At 35.1% G+C, this 27409-nt stretch overlaps 1 protein-coding gene across 1 annotated transcript in view; it reads right to left on the bottom strand.

Annotated features, from left to right (window-relative positions):
• Window positions 1-398: 398 nt before the first annotated feature.
• MAN2A1 (mannosidase alpha class 2A member 1) overlaps window positions 399-27409 on the bottom strand; it is a 107119-nt gene continuing 80108 nt past the window's right edge. The window contains exons 16-22 of the mRNA XM_079331052.1: window positions 24763-24877; window positions 21097-21230; window positions 19904-20045; window positions 16894-17027; window positions 5535-5729; window positions 938-1048; window positions 399-570 (exon numbers count right to left, since the gene is read on the bottom strand). Of these exons, the coding sequence (XP_079187178.1) occupies window positions 418-570; window positions 938-1048; window positions 5535-5729; window positions 16894-17027; window positions 19904-20045; window positions 21097-21230; window positions 24763-24877 (984 nt within the window). The 3' untranslated portion in view covers window positions 399-417. The remainder of the gene's footprint in view (window positions 571-937; window positions 1049-5534; window positions 5730-16893; window positions 17028-19903; window positions 20046-21096; window positions 21231-24762; window positions 24878-27409) is intronic.

Genomic DNA, 27409 nt, shown 5'->3' with positions numbered 1-27409 from the left:
TCACAACTTTCTATACTGAGTTACTCACACATCAATTCATCAAGAATCAGGAAAAGAAGGCTGTTTAAAATCCAATCCCCTATTTATGAAAATTAAAACACCAGAAATATCATTAATTAGCATTTAACCTGAGATTTAATCTGTTGAGAGGTTAATATCCATAGAAATTTCTTCACTTGTTGTACTAACTGATAATTATGTTGCTGTTTTATGGGGAGAAAAATCCTGAACAAAAAAGAAAAGTTGCTTGCAACATGGCTTTTCATTGTGTTGGTCAAAAAAAAAGAAAAAATAGAATGCATCTTTTTCTCACAGTATCCAGAAGCTGGAATAACATTAATGTGCCTCTTATTGCACATGAAACTCAGAGGAGATACAATTGCAGATTCTTCTTTATCTGAGTATTAAAGCAGGATTTCATCCCAGCCGAATCCGGAACGTATTTATCTCCATAGAACTCATATTTATTTCACTTATATTTCTGGCATCTGGAGGTGAATGCATCAAAGATAAAGATGTGGGTGTAAGACTTTCTACTCTGAATTTGTTAAAGAGTTTATTCACCTTTATCTGTAGGGAAAATCAAACAAACAATCAACAAAAAGAACAAAAGGAGAAAAATATTTAGAAAAAGCAGTAAATACCTTAAAATTGTGCAGCTCCATGCAGGAACCATCATGGAAATTCTCATGCCAAATATTTTGAGTATTTTGAAATATCATAGAATAAATACTGTACAACAATTTAGATATTTTGACACAGTATTAGTTTGCTATATTTCGATGTAATTTAATTAGCTTATTCAAAATTACTAGAAATGTTTGGATTTGAACTCTTCTTTTTTCTAAACAAAATGATATTTACCCTTCCATCCAAAAGAAATCCTACATCTATTTTAAAATTTTATGTAAAAATTCCAACATATTAATGATCATACCTTTCCCTGAGTAGTGGAACAGAGCAGACCAATGTCTCTGTTTGAAAATCTACAATCAAATCCCTTTCTGTGAAGAATCAGAGCAGCTTCATCAGATGGTTTGGTATCTACCTACAAATAAATATTATAGAAAATTATTCACAAAGTATCGGTCAGGAAGACATTTTAGGACACCAAAAAATTATCTTTATTATACAGCAGATAGAGACATTTACACCTTAAAAAATGTTCAGCCTAGATTGAACTGTCGTGTTTTTTATTTATAAAGCTAAATACAGAACTAAATGGCAAAGAGTTGAAACATACTACAGAATATAAATGTTAGTCATTGAATTTGAAGGTCAACAGACGCACATGTACAGATTCAGGACTGAAGTGTAGCTATCATACCAGTGTTAACTGGTTTCCCACAAAGATTATATGGCAAAACAGAAAACAAACTAGAAATCATATGTAAACTATCATACTCAGTTTTACATATTCAATGGGATTATGCTGAATAAACTTTCATGCAGCAAGACTCTTCTCTAACTCAGCTAAACGTGTTCAAAAAAATGCACACTGAAATACACATATGAAATAAATGTTATGTTTATCTCTAAGACATTCAGTGCTTTTGAGCCTCAATAAACATTAAAGAGTAAGCTGCTCCTCACTGGATTTGTGCTCCAGACCCTTTCCTGGCTCAACTGCCCTTTCCTGGACATCTTCCAGCCCCTCAATGTCTTTCTTGTGGGTGCACCCCTACACTCACTGAAGTAACTTATTCACTATGATGCATTGCTTTATTTCCTTATTTATTGCTGTTTTATATTCTTCATCTCTTAATCTTATTATATATATAACAAGAGCATAAAAAGATGGTTCTATCCAAAGCCATGCCACTTCTTCAGGCTATTTTTCTATTATTTACTTCTGTCTTACTTGTTCTTCTATTGGTGCTTTTTCACAAAAGCATCTGCCATGAGTTAGGTTCATTTCTGGTACTTCAGAATGTATCTATTGCTTGGAGAAGCCAATGCCAACAAGCACCCTAATGCATCAGGCACTAGGCACTGTGATGCATTAGCTCCTGAAAGTACATCAAACAAGAGTTCTTAATCTATTAGACTTTTCAACCTAATTTTTTTTCGTAAAGGAGATAATGGATCAGCTTGTACCAGTTTCTTTGAAATCCAGCATGACAAAGATTCAAAGTACAACAAATTCATAGTATAAACTATGCATTCATATAACAAAAAAATTATAAACGTTGTGCATTTATGTTCCTCATTTAAAATTGTAAAAAATTAGTCAATAGTATTTGGAGTTGGAATTAGATACCTCTTAGTAAAAGACTGACTATTAGAAACCTTGCATAGTTTAAAAATCACAGATAAAACTGAGTTTTAAAATATTCTGTGAACAATAACCTATAACCACCTAAAATCAACTTTTTAATTTATGAATAGTGCCTACATACAGCACTTGAAAACAAGTTTCCAGAATTCATTACATTGATGGCTGAAGAAATTTTTATTTTATTCACTGGAAAAGGAATCCCACTTTCCACATGAAGTAAGATAATAGCTGTGATACTTTCCCCTTTCTACTATGAAACACCTGACTTGGTTTTCATTGTCACTGACATGACAGTGTCGCAGTTAGAAGTAGATATTTTAATGCACACAAAATAATACTGTCTGCCTAAACACCAGATTAGAGAAACATTAAAATTCATACTGAAAAAGCCTGACTTCCTATAGGGTAAATTAATGTTAGAAATGACAAGCCAGTAATGGCTATCAACACTTCCTCTAATTCACTTAAATTATCTTATAGTAATCTGCATTAAAAAACGCATGTATGCATTTCAAATAATGGCATGAATATTTAAACTCCCATTTTTTTAGAAATAAATATTATCTTAATTAAGATTCGGAAGATTTAAAACAAAAAGATAACAAAAAATTAATGACACCCTGAATAAAAGCATTTTGGTTACTTTAAATATCTACAGTTTAGTACTCCACCTTCTACTACATACATAGCTAACCTGTGTAAAAAATAAAGCTCTTCTAACCCATTAACAAGTAAAAGACAGATCAAGTTGTCACAGCTTCCACACCTACTTTAAATTACCTATTCTTATATCATTTCTAGGTAAATTAGATTAAATACATTTAAGATTAATGAATATCTGAGCAAGGATGAATTTAATTTACACCAAATATACCTTCTAAATATGACCATGATAACTGCATGAAAACTTCAATTTTTGGAGTTTGTTTTGTAACAAACTCCTCAATTTTCAACAAATAACAACATTCTTAACCTTGTAAAACTTCATAGCACTGTTATTCAACAAAAAAAAATCCCTAAACATTGTGTTATTGAATCTCTAACTAGCTTTCTTAGAGGAGCTGCCAAAGTTTTATTTGATTTTGATCTCTGAGAATTACAATGTGGCCTTAAAAGAAAACAAAAAAAAAATTTGTTAGACATTCCCATAACCAGCATCCCAGGGCAATGCTACTAAAATTTTGATGAGAAAGAAAAAACGTTTGGACTCTTTTTAAATTCAATTACTATAAGCTCACAGGCACACACTGAAAAGTTTAGGCAATATGGCAAGTGGTGCATTTATGCTCAGTGTAAAGGGAGAACTTTAGTGTGTTCTAGATCCTGACTCCCAGTTTATTTACATCAGATAAAATATGTGTTAATATTCTCAAAAGCTGTAGTTCTATTAAGAAAAAAATCTTTAAATGTTGTAATCCTGACAGATTGGAACTTCCATGACAAGATGAGATATCTTACCACAATAACAATATTCTTTATGATTTCTACTTTAAGTTTGAATTTTTTAATCTGGTAGCCTCTTATCTGAAATTGTAATAGATTACGGAAAATCAACGTCCAACAGTTTAAGCAACGGAGAGGCACAAATCTCTGGAAAAACAATTCATTGTGTCTATTAACCAGAATTATGACACTTGCCATTCAAATTCTTGGAGGCAAGAGAAAGGAAGCAGAAAATGAGAAGAGATTAACTGAATGATTTGCAAGGCACAGCACCATTTTTCTGTGGGGAAGACCATTCTGTATCTATAATGGCAGTGCTCCTATCGTGTGAGTGCTGCAAGGTTCTGCTTTGATGTGGACGCATTAATGCTGAAGCTCAGGAGCTGTCAATCAATAATCAGTGAAAAACACAGCAGTGGACAGGGAAAAAATCACAGCCTCCAACAGTCCTATATCAGCTGGGACAGTGGGGTCAGAACAGCCAGATAAAAATCAGAGAATTCATTCACAAATAATAACATTGAATTCAAAAAGCAGATGCTGAGCAAGCCTGTCCTTGAACAGCTTCCACACCCAGATCATACAAACAAGGGGGTGGATTTACACCTCAAAAAGAGAGAGGGAAGATGTTCAGGAAGGTCTGGCCCTGAACCTGGCATCTTGAAGTAAACCTGTGATGCTGAACTGGTTGAAATAAATGAAAATACACAGATTTCATTTAGCATCAGGCTTCCTCCTAACTTTTCAAAGGCACAAGACCCAAAAATCAAGAGAATTTCCACTTTGAAATTCAAAACAAGAACCAGTCACAGCTGATGGAGCATACAAAAGATTGAACTACTTACAGAGAAAGTATGAGAAAGCAAACACTGTTTAAATTTTAAGATACAGATTAGGACAGAATGAAGAACAGATTAAACAGAATATAATCTGATGCTAACACAGACAAACTCAGTCATCATGGAGACTCAAGAGGAAAAGGGATAAATAGCTTGTACCTATGTATGGTAGAACTAAAAAGGGATTTCGCTGTGGTAGCAGTGCTGGTGAATAGCACTGCAATATAACACAAACTTAACATAATCACATTATAAAAGGAGCTGAAAAACTAAAAATAATTTACAGAACAGTAGGCAGGAAAAGAACGTAAAATGGACCCCAGTCCTTCAGTTAATGAAAGGAAAAATTAAATACTGGTGGTTACATACCTTTCTTTCCTTTGAAAGAGGAAAACACTGAGTACAGAAGGGCCCTTTCTTATTTGAATTTTTGTTGGTGTTTTGTTTGTTGGTTTGGGTTTTTTTGGTGGTGAGATGTTTGGTTTGTTTGGTGTGGTTTGATTTGCCTACCAGAGAATATTTTTACAGGAACCAATCATTATGATATGTTTTCAAAATAGGCAAATTAGGTCTTGCAATTAAGCTTAAAAATATTTTAACAATAAAATTTGGGTTTAAAACTTATTTAAAACATACTCAGAACAAATTCTAATAGCCTTAAACTTAATTCTTCTAGTACAGAAAGGTATATGAATGGTTGTCTCTTAAACTCTGGGAGCTTATTGAAATGTACCCTTTCCAGAGAGAGACTTCTTCACTATGCATACTAATATATTGTGAAAAAAAAATCCCATCATTTCATGTTACTCAGACACAAGTCTCCAGTTCTTGCAGAATTAACAAAAGCTCTCAATCACACTGCAGTTTATAATATCATATAAATTTCCCTACAAAAAACTTTACAAGAATAAATTATTTTACTATATTAATAAGCTATATCATATGTTGGCTAAAAAACAGTGGTTTGACCTTACCTTTGCTTGGATTGTCCTCAGATTGACTAAATGCATGTCACAAGGCATGGATGATATCAGTGGAGAAAAAGTATTTGTCAGCTCTGGAACACCTGAATCTGCATTTGTTGTCATTGGAATTACAGGATGATTTAAGAAAAGAGAAGTCATATGGCTAAGGAGTGATGGAAAACTGACTGGTGCCTTCACTTCATTCTGCAAAATACAAAAGAATTATTCAAGTTTACATATTATCATGCAAATCTTGAATACATAGAATATTTTAATTTCTAGACTGTCCATTCAATTATTTTTTGAAACTTTTGCTGATCCATTAATTTTTCTTCATTAATAGGTATACTTATATATACATATATATTATATATAGATAATATATTTTTTATATATCTATCTATATATATAGATATAGATATAGATATATAGATATAGATATATAGATATAGATATAGATATAGATATAGATATAGATATATATAGATATAGATATATATATATATACTGCTTTTATAAACAGTAATCTTCCAAAATTATGATGATACCTAATTTTAAAGCATTCCTTGTGATTCTGTGTTAGCCCCTGATGTTTGAATGATACAGTTTGGAGAAAGAAATTAGTTAATACTTCAGCAAGTGCTCCTATTTCTTCAGTATCTCTTTGTATATGGAGAGGCAGACAGCCTTTTGCATACGCTCCTTCCCACATTATTTTCTGACCTTTATTTCTTGATTTCTCCAACTTGTATTCCAAATCCCCCTTTCTATTTTACATCTATTTCTCTTAAACTATTCACTGAAAGAAATAGCAGCTGGCATTTTTGTCTTGGTCTGCATTGAAAAGATTTTGTCCAGAAATTTTATTTCAATGTCATGCCAGTAGGAACCAAAGTATTATATCCCAAGGTTTTACAAATTTTGTACTTTCCAAAGTTTCATATTTGCAGTGTTTTTACTTGGCTGCAGAGGCTACCTTACAAATCTGAGATGACAAAATCTTACATATTCACAACAACCAGATAAAGCTCCAGAGAAGCCAAGAAAATAAAACAAAAGAACTTTAAAAAGGCAATTTCTGTTTTAGAATGTCAGTGAAGATAAGAGTAGAAATGTAAGTGAAAACTTCTTTTGCTCTTATTTTTCCCTAGCATACTTAATCAGATAAATCCCTGCTTGTTAGTGATATTTAGCAAAAATTTTGCAGAAAGTTTACTGAAAGTATAGTATCTTAAGCACTGATACATTACATTTGCATTTTATGATAGGCTGGAAACATGGAAATAAAAAACAAATGTGAGACACTTAAAGCAAAGGGGAAGATTATTTTTCAGCTTAAAACTGACAACCATAACAGTAATTTCTGTCTTGGGGTGTGTATGCATGCATGCATGCATACTTATTTATATCTCTGCAGTAGCACAAAATACAGCTGACAGTGAAGAAATGACAATATTCCAGGCCTGAATCAATGCAAGATGGTAATTTCTGTTTTATTCTTGGTGCTTTCCTTAGTAATAAGTAACACTCTGTATCTACTAAGCGTTGAGTCTTAGTATTTTTAAGAGTCTATTATGACCCCCAAATGATGACATTGTAGAGGACTGCTCCTTCATGAGTCTCATTGCATTTATTTACATTGAACTCCATCTGCCATCTTACAGGATGTTTAATCAGCCTCCTAATTCCTCAGTTTAGCCTTGATTTTTTTTCATTACCTTGAAATGTTCAGTATCACTGGTAGACTTCATTACTATGATTTTCTTCCATTCTAGTTACAGTATGAGCAAACTTGTTCTACGTACAGTTTAATACAAAAGTTTTCCTTTTAAGTGCCTGAATACATGCTCTATACAAAGGGAAAATGTGTAGATCTATGTTCTTCCAAAGAAGAGTTCATCTTTAATTTTTTCACCCCAAAAGGAACACTGTTCACTCTGTTGCCATAGAAGTGCTAAAGTCAGTGAAAACATTTAATCACCATTTATTTTCTTTCACTTTTTTTCTCCCATGTAACGTAAGTTGATTGCTTGCATCTGAGAACTTAGAACCAGGTCTTCTAAAATATCTTACAAATCATACATTAATCAGAAAAATAATCTATTAATCCTTTTATAATATTTAAAATAAAATATTGCAGATAAGTAACAAACAGCCTTGAAGAACTGGCAAATGCTACATCCAGAACTGATTCAACTTGGCTCATTTTTGGTCCCACTGTGTCTAAATGTGATATCACAGGCAGGAACTGTCCTTATACATTATCCACTTTGGAACTAAGACTAAAGTGGAGATTTGTGTTGAATCTTGTATTCCTGCATCTGGAACTACAGTCAGTTCTGGATGCACCTGCAGAAATAGCATTCACTGAACCTGTGTAACAGCAGTGGGAATGGAGCATACAGAAGGTGTCAGAAGCTGCCAGGGGACCAAGGAAAAGAGAGTCATGCAAACACGGTGAGACAATGCTTTGACAGAAGACTGAGAAGGTACTCTTCAAATCACACTCTCCCCTAGGTACATCACAACTACGCAAGGGTGGGAGTATGACTTTCCCCTCAAGTCTAGTGATCCAGAATTTAAACAGGACTGTCTGGAAAGAGAGATGAGAAGGGTTTGCACACACAAAAAACAATGGTGAGAATAATTACTCTGTGCACCCCTTCACCATGTGGATGGCTTTCAGCAGTACTCTGCTGATGCTGCATCAGAAGATGTATTCCCACACTTTCCATCTAATTAAAGTATTGCTCTCTCAAAAGCAACATTATTTCCTCAATTTACATGACAGCATTTATCACTCAAAGTGTGAATGGAGCTCCTCTGGCTGCCTTACAAACTTTAAGTACTGGCAAGAATCTGATGAATGCCAGATGATGATTTGCTGGCTTTAATAAGCTCAAATCAAAGCAAATACTGCCTTTTTAACCATCTCACAGTATATCCATATACAATTATCCAATTGGAAACTGTGTTGAAACACAACTCCTTCCACAACTGTGCAATAGACAAAAATGCATCCTTATTTAAGATCTTCTCTTGTCATCAAAAGTAAGGTGAATAATTCTAAGTTTTCGGTTTTGAGGAGACACAAATCATAATGCAATAAAATATCAGATCACAATTTGCAACAAGTTTTAAGAAGAGCCTCATCTATAAAAAATGCCTTTACACCAGTAATGAGCTGTTTAATTGTTAATTATAGTAATAATAGAAAGGCTTGGGTTGGAAAGGAACTTTAAAGTCAACTTGTTCCAACCCCTCTGCCACAGGCAGGGATGCCACCTACCACACCAGGTTCCCATCCAGGGTCCCATCCAACCTGGCCTTGAACACTTCCAGGGGTGGGTGAGGGGGACCAATCTGATTTTCATTTATGCTTCAACATATGTTATAAATGAGGCGAAGGATTCCTGTAGGGGCTGTACTTGTGCTGGCAGTCCTGTCCCCAGAGAAGCTTTCCCTTACAGCTGATCAGGGCAGAGAAAGCCTCCACAGTCTGGACTGCCAGTGGGGCAAATGCCCATAAGCCTGAAAAAATTGCCTGGAAAATCAGGGTTTTATTTAGAACATAAAAGCAGGCAACTGTGCCACAAGGGGAGCAATTTTGCTTTGTTTTTCTTGGAGGGATCAGGGGCTCACTCAGAGGGTCAGCTTGACCCTCCTCCCCTCCCTTGCATTTTCTTCCCTGTAGTCCTGCTTCCCTGCATCCCTTCTCAGGGAGCCAGCTCGTGGCTGTGGTGCCTTGCTGTTCTGCTGTCCCCCCAACAAAGCAATCACCTTTGCCACTCCATTTCCTGTGCTGCCTGATGCTTGTGTAAAAAGTCACCCTGCCTCCAAGACTTAGACGGTTTTTTGGTAAGAGTTTAAATTAAGTAACTAAGGTCTTTAATTTGAGGTGAAAAGTGCTAATTAGACTCTTCAGAAATCATTTAGTAATTGAATAGAAGAAAGCAATGGAAAACTCTGTAGAAAAGAAAGTAAAGCTGAAGGAGTTGATAATTGGACACTAATTTAGCTAATGGAGAACTGATGAACTTTTCAACACAGACAAGTAATCTAAAATTTCCGATATAAAACTAAGGAAAGGAAACTGAGGCAGACAGTTTATCGAATCACATTATCTTGACTATTTTCTCCTCTGCAATGATAAAGTCACCAGAAAAACCTTAATTATAACAGTAAATCCCCACCGACATCCACACTACCTAATCTAACATGCTGAAATGTGGATGTTGACTCATTGTGTAAGAACAATCAAATAAAATCTGGAAACAGGTAGAATTCTGGGCGAGCTAAGCCACAGCATGCAAATTAAAATAGTCTGATAGCAAACCACTTGGATTATTACTAGAAAGAAACTTTTCTCATTCTCTTTCATGCTGTGTCAGGAAACAATTTTTATCAACTTTCTCTCTGACAGATTCAGAAAACCAGCAGGCAGCACTCTTCAAAGGAGAGTGCTTCTGGACTGAAAAACCTAAACTGTGGAGCAAAAACACTTTTCAGAGCATCTTTATTACCAAAGCATATAGAGGCAATATTTTCAAATATCTTAACTATAAATTAGAACTGACAGCAATTGAGAATGTGAGTCAAATAATTCAAAAGACAAATACAGAAGGGAAAAGAAATATTTCTTTATGTACAACTGAAAGACTGACAATCCATCAATACATTTGATGTGATTCTGTTTCTATATGAGAAACTATTCTGTAGTACTGTTTTTTAGTACTGTTTTTTAGGTGAGACAGTAGACAACATCACTGATGAAGTGAATAACAGGTTTACAACATGTGGCAAAAATAAGTGACAGGTAAGGGCAGATACCTCAGCTTTAAAATTACATACATTTTTCACCGAATGCAAACAGCTTGGAATGTTAACTACTGTGGCTCACCACTTATGGAAGTCAGAGTGTCTAAGCAGAGAGTGAAAATTGCACAGTTTTCCATACACACATTGCCTTAAGGCTCACAAGCTAGAAGAGAAATTCAGGTTTTGTTTCTGGCTGACACTGGTCTAGTTCATTAAATTGATATCAAGTAGTATATGGCTTCAACTTAGGTACAGGCTTTGCACAGAAGACTGCCTGGCTATTATCTCACCAAGTGAAAATCAGATGTTCTTGCCTTAAATTTATTCAGAGTTGCACACTGTAATACAAAAAGAAGACTCAAAGTCTGACAAGTTCTGAAAATCCTTCAGAGATGGATGATTCATTCCCTTTCCTCTGAGGTTAATACCCAGAACTAGATTTTTGCATGCCTGTAACAACTCCTAGGATGGAAAGACGAAAAATAACGGGTCTTACACCCCTAATACAACAACTAGCAATTAATGACTAATATAAATTGGATTAACTCTTCTGAGCTGAATAATTCCTTTTCAATGTCCAAGAGTGCATCTGTCAAAGAAAATAGTGACCAAGACTTTAGGCAGGTTTGAAAATGGCTGGTTTTTGCAGAGGGAATTTTGTGTGTGGAAATCAAATAAGGTGATAGGAAGATCTCTGTGTGGCAGGATTCAGAACATCTAAGACCTCAAAGGTGCACAAAAATCTTCAGCAGACCAATCTTCAGGTAATCTCTGTAAAAAATGCAAGCTTAGGCCAACTAGACTTTTAGAAAAGACTGGGTAAGTTGCAACCAGAAATAAGTCACAAATATGAGTACTGAAGACGCAGATATTTTGGAATCTTAAAAAGACTATATGCAAGGACACTAATACCAGATTATTTTCTGAAATTTTATTCAGAAAATTCATTATTATTTCCTGAAATGCTGAGGGGCAAAAATACAGATAAATATAAGAATTAGAATTGTTTGTATATCCATTTTTGTCTACATTTAAAAATCATCAATTATGTTGCATTTTTGCATATCAAAGTAGGTTTCTTTGGTTTTTTATGGTTTTGTTTTGTTTTGTTGCAATAGGTTTCAAGTCCTTTAATTAAGAACCATGGTCTGGAGTGCTTTGGGTCTTTTGATAGCTATTGAAGTGACCAGCAAAGGGCGATTCATGAGAGAGGACTAAACTTGACTTAATCTCTTTACCTCAGGGAATGGAAAATTTTCTATCAACTAACTTGGTCATTGTTATTGGAAATGCATTGGAAATGCATGTCTGTCACTCTAGCTGAAAAGGGTTCCTGGAGGCTGATTATAGAAGAAGATTATTAGAAGAAATAAAAATTCTGAGGCACGACAAAATTTCCACAAGACTGGATGCTGGCTTAGTGACTCTAAAATCACCACATATTTTCTGTGCTGATGCTTAGTTGGCACTAAAACTGCAGATGGCAAATCTGGGACTGTTGCACATAACCAAATCCAGGGAAATCTGCATCCACAGGAGGAATTTTTCCCATTCTGCTAGAGCCAAATTTGGTAGTCTCCAACAAGAGATGACTCCTCTCATTCCAGGCTGATAGATGGGAGCCTGCTGTGGTTCTGCTCCTCCAAGACCATGCAGGAGAAAGGCAGAGCATTAATCATCAGGCATGCATGGAAACACATGGCCATCCACACATCTGAGCAGAGACAGAACCTAGACCAGCAGAGCACTTGGGCAACAGAAGTAGAACAGACAATCCAAACCTGATTGTGCCCCTAGCTGGCCAGGTCTGGAGTTCAAGACCTTGATGTTCTTGATTCACAAGAACCCTCAGCGACCACTGACACCTCAGCGTGGACTTTAAGCCCTTCTGATATCCAGGTCTGGACCTTTGCTTCCTTATGATTTACCAGAGCAGAGTTCACTTTCTTCCAGGAGCTGGTCTGTGACCTGTCAGCTTGCAGTCTGCTGTCTGCAGGCACACACAGAAAATACAAGTCTTGCCAGTACCTGGAAGTCAGTGGTACTGGTTCCTCAGTCCAATAATGTACCTCTCCCCAGCAGCTGCCACACACATCACACACACCTCTTATTCTGTTCGTTTCCTACTCTTACCTGAAGCTGGCTAATGGATCAGACAGATTTGGAAAAGATTGGGTTGGGTACTTGTGCAGAAATCAGAGATAATAATCCAGAATGGGCTGTGATGATCAAGCACTGGACTTCATCAGAGCCCTTTATGTCCCTTTTACCCCTACTTTCCCCACTTCTTACTCCTCAATCCTTCTCTTTCCCTTCCCGTGCCAGCTGTAACAAACATCCCATAGCTAGCCTCTTGTTTAAAAAAACAAAAAAATTAAAATCCAAAATTTTCTTATTCTAAGGCAATTTCTGCTGATCCATCTTGTTGGGTTTCATACCAGGAACAATCTAATTTTCTCCCTTTCATGGTCTCATCAGTACCAAATGCTCCATTGCTCCACCTATGACTGTTCCTTTGGTGACTGCATCTAGTACGGTTAATGTTCAATAAGATGCCATAAGAGAAATCATGTTCTGTAAAGAGATCACTTGGAGAACATCTGATCACTGGTCTGTGGAAGAGTGCAGATGGAAAAGAAAGTATCTAGTCACCATGATCATAAGCACATCACCACAATTATTAAGGCCAATAAATACACAGACATCAATACAGCCGGATGAAAGTGATGAGAAAAGCAGATAGACAGTATGACATGTTTCCTTGGCAATAAAAGTAAAAGTATACTTCAGTTATAGTCTTTCCTGCCAATTTTATTTCTTCTCTTCTAATTCTTCTTAGCATTTATATTATTTAATGGCACATGAGGAGGGCATTAATGCCTAAATAAATGCCCCATGCCAGGCTAGTGGAAGGGGCCTGATACCACATTTTCCCAGAAGATTGGCAAGAGCTTATCCTGTTCTCAATGATGGTAGAAAACAGTGAACAGAAATCTGGGGTTCAGAAAATAAAACGGTATTAACACTTATCTTTTCAAAACTTATAATGAATATAAAATAATCTGTATTTTCAAAAAGACAGAAACATTTACTGTTTTAACAAGTATTAATAAACTGTATTCAGTTTCCTTCTCAGCTAAATATTGATCCTTTTGATTTAAAAATGACATTTGGTTCTTAGTTAAAAATCTGAAGAAAGAGAAGACAGTCTTAGAAGATGATCCAAAGAGATATTCAAGCTGAAAAAACGCTTGCAAGGAGAAAATGAACACAGAAGAAGGATTAGCTACATCTAGCAGAAGAAAAAGATGCATGTAGAAATTATATAAAAATATCTGAAGCCTAAGGAACACAGTTATCAATAAATGAGGTGAGTATAAAATAAAGTGAAATGAGATTTGCCCAGCTCTTACTACAAACACAGCTCACTTAACAAACAATACTGTCATTGTGAATAAAACTTTAGTATCCATCTTTGGGGGAAAAAATCCAACAATGAAAATAAAATATGAACATAAACACGTCTTTCCTCCCCACAAATACAAAATCAAAAGATCTCCAGCAAAACATATCAACCTGAAGTCTTGCAGAGACAATATCTGAATGAGTATTTATAAATAAGCTGAGTTGAAAAATAAGCTGAGGTAGAATTCAAGAGCCAAAACCCAGTGTTAGGGTTAGTGTTAGGATTAAGAATCTATTAGAATACAGACTGAATATGCCAACAATTATTAAGAATTATTAAGAATTTCACTCTATACACCCACTGGACATGTGAGTCTTATAGTTCAGGACACTTGTGGTCTGATGCTGACATTAAAATTTACTGTTCAGGGTGGAGTTTGGAAAGGAAAAAACTATATTGGAGATATAAATTAAAATAAACAGTTCGTAGGTACTGTGATAACAAAAACTCTCCACAGTAACTTTACCAGTGTTGCACAGATTTTTAAACTAATTTTAAATAACTGCATGTGTTACACTTCACATAGTCTCCTTTTACAGGAAGTTTCCCAAAGAGCAGAAAGCAGCCTGTTCTTCAGAATTGTTTTTGAGAGAAGATAGAATGAAATGTTTTGGAAAATCCATTAAGAAGAGCTTGTAATGGCAAAGCTGCCAAATGGTCAAAACTTTCTCCTCCAGTGGCTCCTGAGCCCAATAATAAAATTGACAACAAAATCAGGGTCAGTGTATGAATCACATACAGAAACTGCATATAATTTCATAGCAATTTTTTCTGACATGGTTATTTTCAAGCTATTATAACAACTACCTTCTGATAGTTATAACAACTACAACAGGGCTAAAAAAGAAGGTATGATTGCACACCTAGTGAAACAAAGAGAACTCTTAATTTAACAGTGAAACAGTAACATGAATCAGAAAATGATATGAATGTTCAGATACATTTTGAAAAACAAAATTCTAGAACATTCTAAATATATGAAAGGGAATTCCAGATTCAATACCAGAAAGAGAATGCTCCCTTAAAACATCTTGCTTGGCTACTGGGGCTTGTGTACATTGGATCAGCTGGGACAACACTTCTTAGACTGCCTACTCCCCCACAGTTCTGATTCCACCTTCTTTGAAGTCCCTTCAAGAGTGTATAATAACCAATTGCCCTCAAAGTGCTCTGCAGCCATTTAAAACCATTATAAGCTCATCATGAAGAGTTATAGGGAAAGAAAGATTCTGGAAGATAGATTTCCAAAACATCTCCAAAAATTTTGGTTGCCCCTTCTCCTTTAAAAGATTCTCAATAACTTGCACAGAATCTTTCAAATCTGTAAGAAAGATTATTTTAATGAACAAAGGGAATTACGCTGTTCTGCTGAGATGATACCTGACTTGAATAACAAACAAGCTGGCAAACACATGCAGACACACATCAGATTCACTAACTAAAAAATCTGAGAGTTGTTTAGGCTGCCTTTACTCCAGCTGAGGTAACTTCAAAATGCTTTCCAATGGAGTGTTTTGGTCTGAAGCAGCAGTTCTGAAATTGAACTTATGGCCAGCCCCACTTAAGGGGACACTGTGTTACTTTGCAGAGCAATCTCAGTGTGTGTGGACCAGTTTCCTTTTAGAAGGAAGTAACCAAGGAGCTCCCCTGGAAGTATGGCACCAAACATGACCTTACTCATCACATCTTGATTATGGTCTGAATGGATGACTAACATTTTATGTCTATTCACACACAAAAATAGACTGCATTGAGCAGGGAGTGGACTGGAAAAGTTCCAGAGGTACCTTTTAGTGAGCTATTTTATGGTTCTACAGGAAGCACCAAGACTGCGCACAATGTCACTGCAAGCATTATGGCACTAACTGATTTGATCTGCTTCTATTTTTTCAAATTCTTTGCTAATGTAAGCATAGATTTCCATGTCCAATAATTCTTACTCACCAGGTCCACATCCTAATTTAATACAACACAAATTACCCTGGGCACTAAGAAATTTTTGGGTGGCAGTATAGATCTCTCTGCAGGTTTCCTCTTGCGAGGATGGATTAACCTGTGCAATGCATGTTGTTGCCACAGTCAGACTGCTGCTGACCTCAAGTTAGCTTGGGTAGCTGCACATCACACTGATAAATGCAGTTAATATGCAGCCTGCATTATACATGATGAGGAACTAGAAAATCATAATGACATGTACAACCTGAAAAAATACCCCTACTGTCAATCATTAGATGGTGAAAATTAGCTTTAAGCTTGATATTACCATCCTCTCACAGTGGTTAATGATATCCATTATAAACCAGAATTAATTCCAATTTATCTGCATATTCATTAGGAGCTTCGCGTACAACCTCTCATCTTTAGCTATGGAATGGTTTTAAAATATACCCAGCACTGTCATCATGATTCTTCTGCCTCAGTATAAAGATGTACTTATGATTTCGTCTGTCTCAAAAATGATCAAAGTAAAAAAAAACACAAAGGGAAAATACAAAGAACTAAAAGAAAACTGAGGCTATTTAAAAGACAAAGACACAAAGTGCAAACGGAGAGACGTGCAAATAAAAAAAAAACACTTATAATAAAACTTTCCTAGAATCATAAAAAACTGAAAAGGATTTATGTTTGGCATCTAAATGTTTCCACCTGAATTTTATTTCCTATGAAAATTATATTAATAGGAGCTTTTCTTTTCCTATCCATTCAACTGAAATAATTTGTCAACCTTTGTTTAGACTCAGTTAACACTTTAAGAAGCAGAGCTCACATTAATTAGCAGCTTTTAAAAGATTGTTCAGTAAGAAAATAATTTAAAAAGGAAAAGGAGACTTCCACAATGGTACCCCACTCGTATGTTGAAGTGTGAGTCAGGAAGTAGGTACTGCAGGATTTATGTGAGGAATAGTGAGAGATGAAGTCTTTACAGGCAGAATATGCAAGCAAGATGACAAAACTCCTTTGGAAGATACATTTTCTTAGTTCTACAGCTCATGGAGTAATTTCTTTACTGAGTTCTTTGCTGCAGCAACAGAAATCAATATTTACATCTTAATTGGCATAAGCAATTCGGACAGTGGATCCTACCCCATCTGCTCCATGCCTTCTCTCCAGCAGCAGTCGGAAGACATTAGCTGTAATCTTGTTATCTTGAACACCTTGTCCAAGGCCACGGTTGTCATCCTGCATGAGCCGACGATCCATGATCACTTCCAGCTGACCTGAAAGAGCAACACAAGGATTATACCAGTGTCAAGAATATATAAGGGTTCTATTAAACATAAATAACCTGCTTTAAAATTTAACTTTTTTCTTTTAAAGAATCGCAATATTATTCTTGAAGTGTTAGGGCTGATCAATATTGTTAGGACTGATTATGAAAATTGTTAATGCCACTAGACTGGGACTGTGTGTATAACATTTGAAAAATTTTTTACAGGCCTTTCTGCAGAATGGCCAGCAATTTTTATGTTCAGAGTTTATAAGATAGTTTAATAAAAAAAGTTATTACCATTAAGTACCATTAGTTTATTACCATTAAATTATTACCATTAACTACTATTTGCAGCAAAGATACTTGGCAATCAAACATCCAAGATAAGAATCACCCCCAAGTAGCTGCAGCTGTAGTGAGAGACATTCCGTAGAGGAACCATCTTCACCTTGCACTCCATTCTTTTGTTTCACATTTGAAGCCACAAGGAAAAATAGGTACCAACATAAATACTCATGATCACTTCTTCTATAGATAACCTCATTTGTGGGAATAGAAAATAACTTTACACAGGACAAGCACTGAGCATGAAATTCTGATTTTATACTGAACTGCAGCACAGCCACTCAAAACAGCTCTTTAAGCATTATGTTAATTTATATGTGGCCTTGACAATGAGGTTCACATTTTTTTCAAGTGTCTATCTCCAGAATGAAAACTAGATTGGGGAACATAATTAAGGCTGTTATGTTTTTTGCACACTGAATCTTCAAGCAAGGGTACTTGTTTCCTAAATAAAGCTGGAAGACTGAAGTGCTTGTATCCTGAATAAGAAGTTCACAATTTAAGCTTCTAGAAAAGGCTGCTTACTAAGGCAGTCTTTTTTTTTGCTTCAGTGTTGTACAGACACTTACTCGATTTTCTCAAATACTTGTTCTTCATTTCCCTCAAGTACAAACAGATTTTGTTTATCCAGGACAGAAATCAGCTGACAATTAGTAAGAAAAAACCTGCTATTTTGAACAAAGGTGCTGCTCATGTAACTTTCAGATGGTGGGTTATGCCTTGAGACACACCTTGTGTCTATATGCTTGTGTCTCAGACACAGGCACACAGCTGCTGAGGGTTGCTTGCCTAAAATGTATGATTTTTTAAATTTTCTTCCATGAGGGATCCTGAAAGGCCTTCAGAAAAAATGGCATTAAGCATTTGATATTCAACAACTACTGAACCTTCAGCTTAATTTCTATTATTTTTTGAGGAATCCAACATGCCTTCAGGACAAGGTAGCCAATTTAGTAATTTAATGAAATATTAATTAATGATAAATTAGATTAATTCACTCTCCTCTTTTTCTTAGTGGGCACAGAGTAAATATTTGATGTTGATGTATCTTGAATGACATAATATGGTTTGTCAAAGAGTGAAAGAGTCAAGAAAACAATGTCATGTCAGGTATGGGATACATCTGTTGCTCCTTTATTTAACTGGAGTAGGTGAAAGCCTATAATGTCCTATGACAAAATTGAAAAAAAGTGCTCACAGAAGGTCAATTTCTTCCTGATGCTTAACTGCAAAATGTCAAATGGTTCTAGCCTGAACTTCCCTAATTTGATGGCAGAGAGCAGAAACTAAGACAGTCAAAGGACAAATACAGACACAATTACCAGGTAACAGATCCACTGCAGACTAATTTAGTCTTCAATACCCATTCAAAGAGTGCATAACACCAGTGGTGTCAGAGTCATTCACAAGATCAGGCTAATAGGAGGTGGGTTTCCAGTGAGGGGAGGCATGAAAAAATGCAATTTGGAACAAAAGGCTGATATTTTCCACTGTGGTTTTATTAAAGCATCATTCTATAGGTCAATGTTAATTTCTTGTCCTAAAGTGAGTTAGGTTTCCAAATACTGCCACCAATCCAGCATGGTATTCACCTTTTGTCAGAACAGAGTATTTATGATATTTTTCTTAAAAGAAACTGGGAAGTACATTTTGGTGCAGTTTTCTTTCTCTTCAGAGTATTCATTCAATTATTGTTCAAAACCATATACATTTCAGCTGGCAATGTATATTACAGCAAGGAATTATGCATCTTAAGTTACGAAGTCTACACATTATTTTGCCCACTACCTCTAGCTTTATTTGAGTACCTCCACCATTCTGATAGACTGAATAACTGTCCTTTGTTTCCAGTCCTCCAGGCCATTTATCATACCCTTTTCTGCACCAAGGAGCAAGACTGTCTCTTTTGGAATTCTTAATACGAATTGATTGTTCTTGTCAACATATTCATCAACTCTGTCAAAGTACTCCATTAAATTTGTGAGGTATCATTGTGCTTCAGAGGTATGTTCACTCTTATCTAGGGTCATATTTATCCTTTATTTCACTATCACTAATATTCAAAAGAGCTGCTGATGTTTTTCCTTGACAGGAATGTTAGGCTATGCTGTCTATACCTGAAGACTAATATTGTCTACACTTAAGCAAACAAACAGAACAAAAGACATGATCAGCATCTTTCCTAAGTCCTCCTCACCAGGACAGTACAAAAAACAATAACCCTTTAGTTAGCTACTTCATTCCTGAGTTCCACCAGATTTTTGGGGTGGAAAGTAGCTGGTTCTGGCAATTAACTGCTCCTCCTGTCTTTTTCTTCTGCCTCTAGCTTGAGAGAGAACTTTGATTGAAGATGACAGGATTTCCTGTGGGACCAACATCTTCCTCCTCTATTATGGACATATTCTAAAACTTGTCAGAGTTGGAGGAACTCATTTCCTCTCTTCAAATGCTAGTAGATAAGTATGGTAATCTCTAAATTAACTATTTCAGAATATCATGGAGGAGAGCCCTTCCTCATATCTATCATCTTATATTTACCATTTTTCAAGCTTGCAACACCTAGAGACTGAGCTGAATGAAGTGTCAAACGAACGCCAACATCTTGGATATAAGCCATGGTAGTCATAGGATAGATATTTGCTTGAAGAGGCAACTTACTCAGCGTCACTCTGGGCTGGATCTGCAACACGAACACAAACCTCAAAAACACACATTCTTTTTATGCAATTAAATTTCAAAGACATTTTCAGACATTTATCCCATGTGCTTTGGAAGAACAACTGCCACGAAAGCATTCACTCAGCTGTATTATTTAACTTTTTGGAGATTGGTGGCTAAAATTACCACTTTGGAAATGGTAACTTCAATGTACTTTTAGATCAAAGAATATGAAAAAAAAAAAAAAAAGTGAAAGATTTATCAAGGGAACCTACAAAAAGAGAATCTACAAAAAGGAATAATCACTGCTATAAAATGAGAGAAAAATGCTTTTGCTCTAGAGAGCAAGCAGTGAATAGGTTTAAGGTAGCAAAAAAGAAATTGTTGGTTTATAATGGGCACTTATTGAAGTGCTGCTGAAATTCTTGAATGGTAAATGACAAATGAGTAGTAGTTTTAAAATAATTTTTATGTTTAAATATTGTCTCCAGCAATAAAAAATAGTACCAGTAACTGAAAAACCAGTAGTCTTTTACTCAGGAGTCATGATCTCCTTCTATTTGAAAAACTATTTTTAGTAAGAAAGGAACGTAAGGAAAAACAATTTTTCTCTCTTTTGTGCGTGCTGCACAGTTCAAATTAAGACAATAGCCCTTTCCTTAGATGTATAAAAAGCATAATACATCCAAAATACACATCCATTTATTTCCAACCCAGCAGCAAGCAGCTGTTCATTAGGTCTGGCTCTTATGAATACTTATCACTGTATTATCCAATGGGTTTTAATAAATTAAACAAACCAGTGGGAGAGAAGGCATGCACATATAAAAGCAACTACATGGTAACTTGTCATAACCTGCTGTATCATAATTCTTGTCTTAAAAAGGATATAAAGGAATTACTTCTTAGTCTGGTCTACATCAAATTTTGTAACAAGTACATTTTTAACAAGCATTTCTCCTTTTAAATAATTAGAGAAGTTTGACATGAGAGCTTGTTTAATATGAGCTCTTTACATTTAGACAGTTAAAACCTGACACCCTAAGATTTTACTATCAAAAGACAGTAATTACCTGATATCCATTAAGATCAGTATAAAATCTATTTTGACTGTTTATGTCAGATGAAATTCTCATTGCAAGTTCACGATTGTATTCTCCTCTAATGTCCACAATATTGGAAACTTCAAGAGACTGACCTTCCAAACCTACATGAAAAAGATGCATTTAAAACCTCTAAAACACATTTAAAACACATGTATGAGGATGACTGTGCTCCCAGGACACAGATCTAGTTTTTGTTTTCTGTTATATCTAACCAGATATTGGAATACAGTTCAGTTATATAACAGAAGATAGAGCAATATTTCTAATTGAACAGATAATCTGAAAGAGAGCACTGAAGAGGAACAGGAGTAATCACATGGTAAGAACAAAAGTGGGTTCCAGTAAATCAGTAGGAAATAAAACACAACAGTGCTATCTTTAAATAAATATGCTAGAACAAGACCTGGTCAGTCACTTCTCCCCTTCACTCTTAAGGAGATGTCATCATTCCCAGACAAGAATGAAGCTACCAGCTCCTTGATAGAACTGTTCAGCTGAAACTGTGACCAGCTCCTTTAATCAATGGAGTGAGAATCTTCCTTAAGACAGTGAACTAAGAAATCTGAACTGAAACAACCACAAGCAGGACATAAAACTTTGTTGCCAGGAAAAGGGTTATTTTTATTAAAAGAAGGATTAGGTGTCTGAAAATTCAGACAAGTTGTGAAGTGAGATTTTTTTTTTCTGCAGTGCCTTGTGCTGAAAATTAAATACCTTTAATAATAACTTGACCTTTTCAAACAGTTCAAGTCTCAGTCTGGAGTGGAATCATACCATCATTTAGCATCACCACTTCTACCCTTTCTGTAGTCTAATGGGACTAATGATTGCAAAAAGATTTGCACCAAACAGAACAGAGATACATATTTGTTTCCTCATCTGTTTTAGAATCTGAATGCCACCTGCAGAAATACAGCAACTGTTAAAATGTTAACATTTACCAGTGGCTATTAAAAGTGGCTATTTCAATGCTAAATTAAAAACACTTGGTTCAGTTAATTACTTCTCCCAAATCCAGTCTGGAAAATGTGGATTTATGCACTCCACTTTTAATGCTCCCAGCAATAGATTTTTCAAATATTTCAAGCATTTTTTCCAAATATTTAAAAGCATTAGTACACGGAAGAAGAATATAATGTTTTAGTTTAGACTGTCATCATTTTGGTACTGTATAATTTGAGATACTACAAACATACAACTATAAAGAAAATAAAATATGCCAAGCTTCTGATAAAAAGATTAACAAAACAATATCAAAACCATATGTAAATAGCAGCAGAAGTTAAAAATCACTCAGTGGTCAATTACTGAACAGAGATGTCAACCCAGAGTATTTTCTGCCCAAAATCAACAGAATTTTAAAACCAAAAGTGGTAAAAGCTATTTTTTTTTCCCAAAATAGTAGTTTTGAGTACATCCAACAGCTGGATCAATTACACAATGAGTCCTGCTACCCCTTGGCAAGCAGGTAAGTTACAATAGGAGACCAAGTCCTTATTTAAAATCAAGCTGTATTTATACACACACACATACTGATTTTTTTCCAAATGTTTTGTTATTTTAGATATGTAGTAAGACTTCAAAATATTGTATTTTAATTGAAGTAATGCTATATAAATAACTCCCCTTACAAAGCCAAGCATATAGACCTCATCAAAAAAATGACGCAAAGCTATCAAATCTTAAACTTTGAAAAAGAACTCTTGAAGATATTTAAATTAAAACACACCAAAAAGCAAACAGACAATACATAAAATAAATCTTGCATCATTTTTCCTTGTGAAAGCTAGAAGCATGGTACAGGACTTACCCACGTACACATTACATATGTAATTATGCAAGTACTTAAACATTGAGATGAATTTTAAAATTGTCAGAAAAACTAAAGGAAAAAGTAGACAGTACACTCACAAGGAAAGATAAATTTAACTGTTAGGAATTGGCAAGCGATTTTCACTGACAACTCATTTTCTGTGAACGGTGAAAGGCAAATAAAATAGTTCTAGCAGGCATTTAGCAGCAAATTAAAGAAAAAGGAGTATTACAGGATAATCCACATTAAAATAACAACCTCACCCTAAAAGAAACTTCACTACAATAAATATCCTCCTATATAAGTACCCTCTTTGCTGAGAATTCTAATTTACTAAAACACACACAGGAACAAAACTTTCTTTCCACATTCTTTGCAACCTGGCTCCTCTTGACTTCAGGTTATCTTTTCTCATTTAGGATGACTTTAAATATTTGTCACTGAATAACTATAACTGCGGAGGAAACTATAGTCTTGAATATATATTGTGTTTCCTTAGGATCTTCAGCAAGGAATTACTATGCAAACTCTTGGCATGTGCTCCCAAGGAGTGTGAATTAATGTTTGATCCACAATTACTGTATCAGCTACCAAGAGAATTCTGATCAGCTTTTGCCATATGTGTAAACTCCAGCAACTTCAAACTTCAATGTACACATATCACAGAAACGAAGCATCTGAATCAATTTTAGTTCTAGACTGAAATACAATAAAACTAGAACCAAAAACCCCAAATAAACAAACAAAAACAAACATATGATGTCAATACCATTTTTGAAACCTGAAAAAGAGAAGGAAAAGAGCAAACAAAACTTTCAAAGTAATTATAACTACTTTTTTTCTTTTTTTTTTTTTTTTAAGTTGTTTAGGAAAAATAATTCAACGTGATAAATAGGATTTTAAAATTGTGAAGACAATTTTAACTTCTACAATAAAGTTGGTAATAAAAAACATGTAAGTTCCTTCAACTGAAAACATTTATCAGTGATCCCTTATTTCAGAATAATTCCAGTAAATATAAACAATGAATAACTGAAAAGTGTATGTCCTGCAATTCAGAAAGATACACTTAAACAGGTTAACTCAAGTTTCCATACGAAAATAATTGTATGAAAGTGCACCATGATTTCCTCCTTCTATTACATTTTTCAGTGGCCAATTTAATCATATTTGGAAGTGTAGAGTGTTTCCAAAATTACTAGAATTTACCTAGAATTTCATTGGAAATCAGTAGGTGAACAGTAAAGAAACAAACAACTGAAAGCCTTACTGAAGAAAACAAAGGAAAACTGGTATGGTGTTATGTATAAGAGCCAAAAAGTTGATGTTTGATGCTAGTGCCTCTCAACAGACACAGACAATTCTGTCATGAGCTCTCCCAAGCAGATAAAGGACATACAAAGGGAGGTCATAAATAACTAAAGCCTGAAGTAAACTAGACTTCTCTATTAAGGCCATTGATGTATATTGTCCTTCCATCAGAAAATGTGAAACTGTGAAAGAAACTATGTTTTTACATTATCAACAAGGTATTTCTGGGATTTTTTTTTCTGATTTTCAAAATGTACAGGTAGTTACATCATTCAAATGAGTCAGTAAAGTCTGGAGAGGTATCTCCAACAAATCTGTTGAGTTTCAGCATGTCAGCTTAGTGACTGGCACAGCACTCAGAGGAATCACAGTGCACTGTAGTCAATGCAGCTTCAGTCTCATGAGCTCTGGTGCAGAAGTGCATTTAAATATTAAAAAAGCAGGTAGGATCCAAAAACCACAGTGATGTAAAGTAACTGCTGAGAGAGACAGAATTTCACAGCTCTTACCCTGGACTTTATACAGCCGAACGGTATGAGTCACATGATGAAAAAAACTAACAACCTCCGAAAAAATCTTCCCATGAGCAACCCTTATGGTAGGTGGGTCTGTAAAAATATAAGGCTACAAAAAGAACAGAGAAAGTCAGAGTGAGTATTTTTAAGTTTTGCATAAATGTAGTGTCAATAAATTCAAATATTTAATAAATATAAAAATAGTATTTTTCTTGGCTGGGCAAACAATGACATTAACAAAAAAAAAAAAAAAAAAAGCAGTCGATCCCACACTAAACTGTGTGCATCAGATGGAAATAAGTGGATGGCTGTAAAGCTAAAAGTGAATTAAATGTTGAGAGTGTACAAGCCAAAAATGAAAATACAATACATGCAACTACTTCAATAGGAAAACAGCTGCAAATAAAGACTTCACTCGAAAAAACCCCATCCCTCTGAAAAACGCATTATTCAGAGGCATCTATGCAGAAAGCTCTCAAGGGGTCACAGTCTTACTTCTGTGTATAGCAAGGCCATAAGGACAGAGCACAGTCTTTCAGACACCAAAGACCAAATATATCTTGAGGAAGTGCAGAGATCAAGCTTACATACACAGAGACAAAACACACTAGAGAAGAATAAGTACAGGAAAATATCCAATATTCTCTGAGCATATAAATGTATGTACATTTACAGGGAAGATTTCAAGAATATTGTATAAAAGAAAAAACTGAAATGGAATTTCAAGGGCCTTTTCTAGTCACATACCTACTCTTAGAGCTTCAGAATACTCTTTAATAAGAACTTTGCCAGAGCTACAAGAGGAAACTCTGCAATTATCAACTACAAAAATATTTTGTACAGGAGTTTGGAAGAGAAATGTACAGTTACTTACACTCTAATAACGACTGTTTGGTGTAGGGAGAGAGGGCATTTTCCTACTGAAAATCTTATGCAGTTAATCAATAAAAAAATTCCTAACAGTTTTTTGGACTTCTTCATAGTCTGCAGGAAAATATGATGGAAAACTTCCATAGGATCTCCTCTTGTCAATAAGACAGACAAATGTTATCTGTTATGCAAAATCCATTTTCTAGGTGAGAAATACAGAAGGAGTATGGTATTCAGGAGATACATAAGAGAGATCAACTAATACACTGAGATAAAAGAAATTTGAAGACCAGATCTTAAGTTAGAACCTTTTATTTCCATGAAAAACTGACAAAATCCATAACTGTAGACTGAATTCTCCCCTTGTGGCAGAAAAGATCAATATTTGCTTTTCTGTCATATATAGGCAGAGAAGACAAACTAATTTAATCTGTGACTACATGGCTTCTAGAAGCTAAAAGTCTTACAGAGGAGGAACTGGATGGCTCACCAAAGGGTAGAATAATCAAACCCTTCAAAATCCTCCTTGCAAGGTGTACAGATATATATATATATATATATATATATATGATGATATTCAAGCTAGTAAAGACAGACTGAAACAGCACCTAAAGGAACTCTGAGAAATGAACTGAGAAAACTTGAGGTCTTCAGGAGAAGCCTGTGACCTAGGAGAATGTCACTCAGACAGCAGACTGTCAAAGTATTCTGTTATTGAAGTAATATAGCTCTTATCGTCTTCTGCAGTTTGTAAGAGTATTTCTTGCTGGACTTTCACTGGAGCTAGCCAGCAAAATGAAGAGATGCTGGCTGAGTGACACAGGAATAAAAAAGGCTGTGCACTTATCAGAAAAAAAACAAGCCTAAATTTCAAAAATAAAAAAAATAAAATCCAAAAACAAAACAAAAAAAAAATCAAAACAAAACAAGCAACACAAAACAAAAAACCCACACAAACAAACAAAAAAACCCCTACAAACATTTGGAGAAACTCTTTTCCATTGATTGTTTTAGTACAAAAAGTGAGTATGGTATTGACAACAGATTTCAAAATACACAGAAATCTGAAATGAGTTTGATATCTCAGCTCTCAGATTCTGGGATTTGCCACAAATATTAAGTTCACACACCTGAGCCTCCAGGCTGCACATGTAGCCAAATGAGCTCTTCTTTCTAAAGGCCAAGGTAGCCACACAGACTGTTCTGAGCTAAACAGAAAGATGAGCTGCTAGAAAAAGAACTGTTATTTTGCAGATATTGCCTGAAACTAATCAATTTTTAAAAAAATAATAATTTGTAAATTTTGCTAGGATATTCATTGAATTTGCAAGTCTCCAATTCAGACACAGTGCTAGAAAAGGCACAAAAGAAGATGGATTACAAATGCAGATGCTACCACATGATTTTGGGGATCAGACAAGCTGTTTCTGATAGAAAAAATGGCAATACAATGTATGCTCAAGTTCTCAAGGATGACTGATGTTCCCTGATTGTTGGACAAGCAGGAAAAAAAGTAAAAATATGGCAATGATAGAATAGGAGAGCATTCTAATCCGTATTTAGTGCTTAGAAAAGTACTAATCCTAGAACCTGATTTGCTGATAGTTACCAGGAGAAATAACAGAAGTTCAGAACTTATAAAGAGATAATTGCCCAGGTTTGCTTCACCAAAAGCATTTCAATCAACTAGGCTTTTAAGCAGGAAAACACCTTTATGCATTGAATATGCAATTATTCTAGTATCATTGTAAAGATCCTTGGTGAGATGCAA

This window comes from Erithacus rubecula (genome assembly GCF_903797595.1).
Source record: "Erithacus rubecula genome assembly, contig: SUPER_Z_unloc_2, whole genome shotgun sequence".
Lineage (NCBI taxonomy): Eukaryota > Metazoa > Chordata > Aves > Passeriformes > Muscicapidae > Erithacus > Erithacus rubecula.
This window is presented reverse-complemented; position numbering and strand designations above follow the sequence as displayed.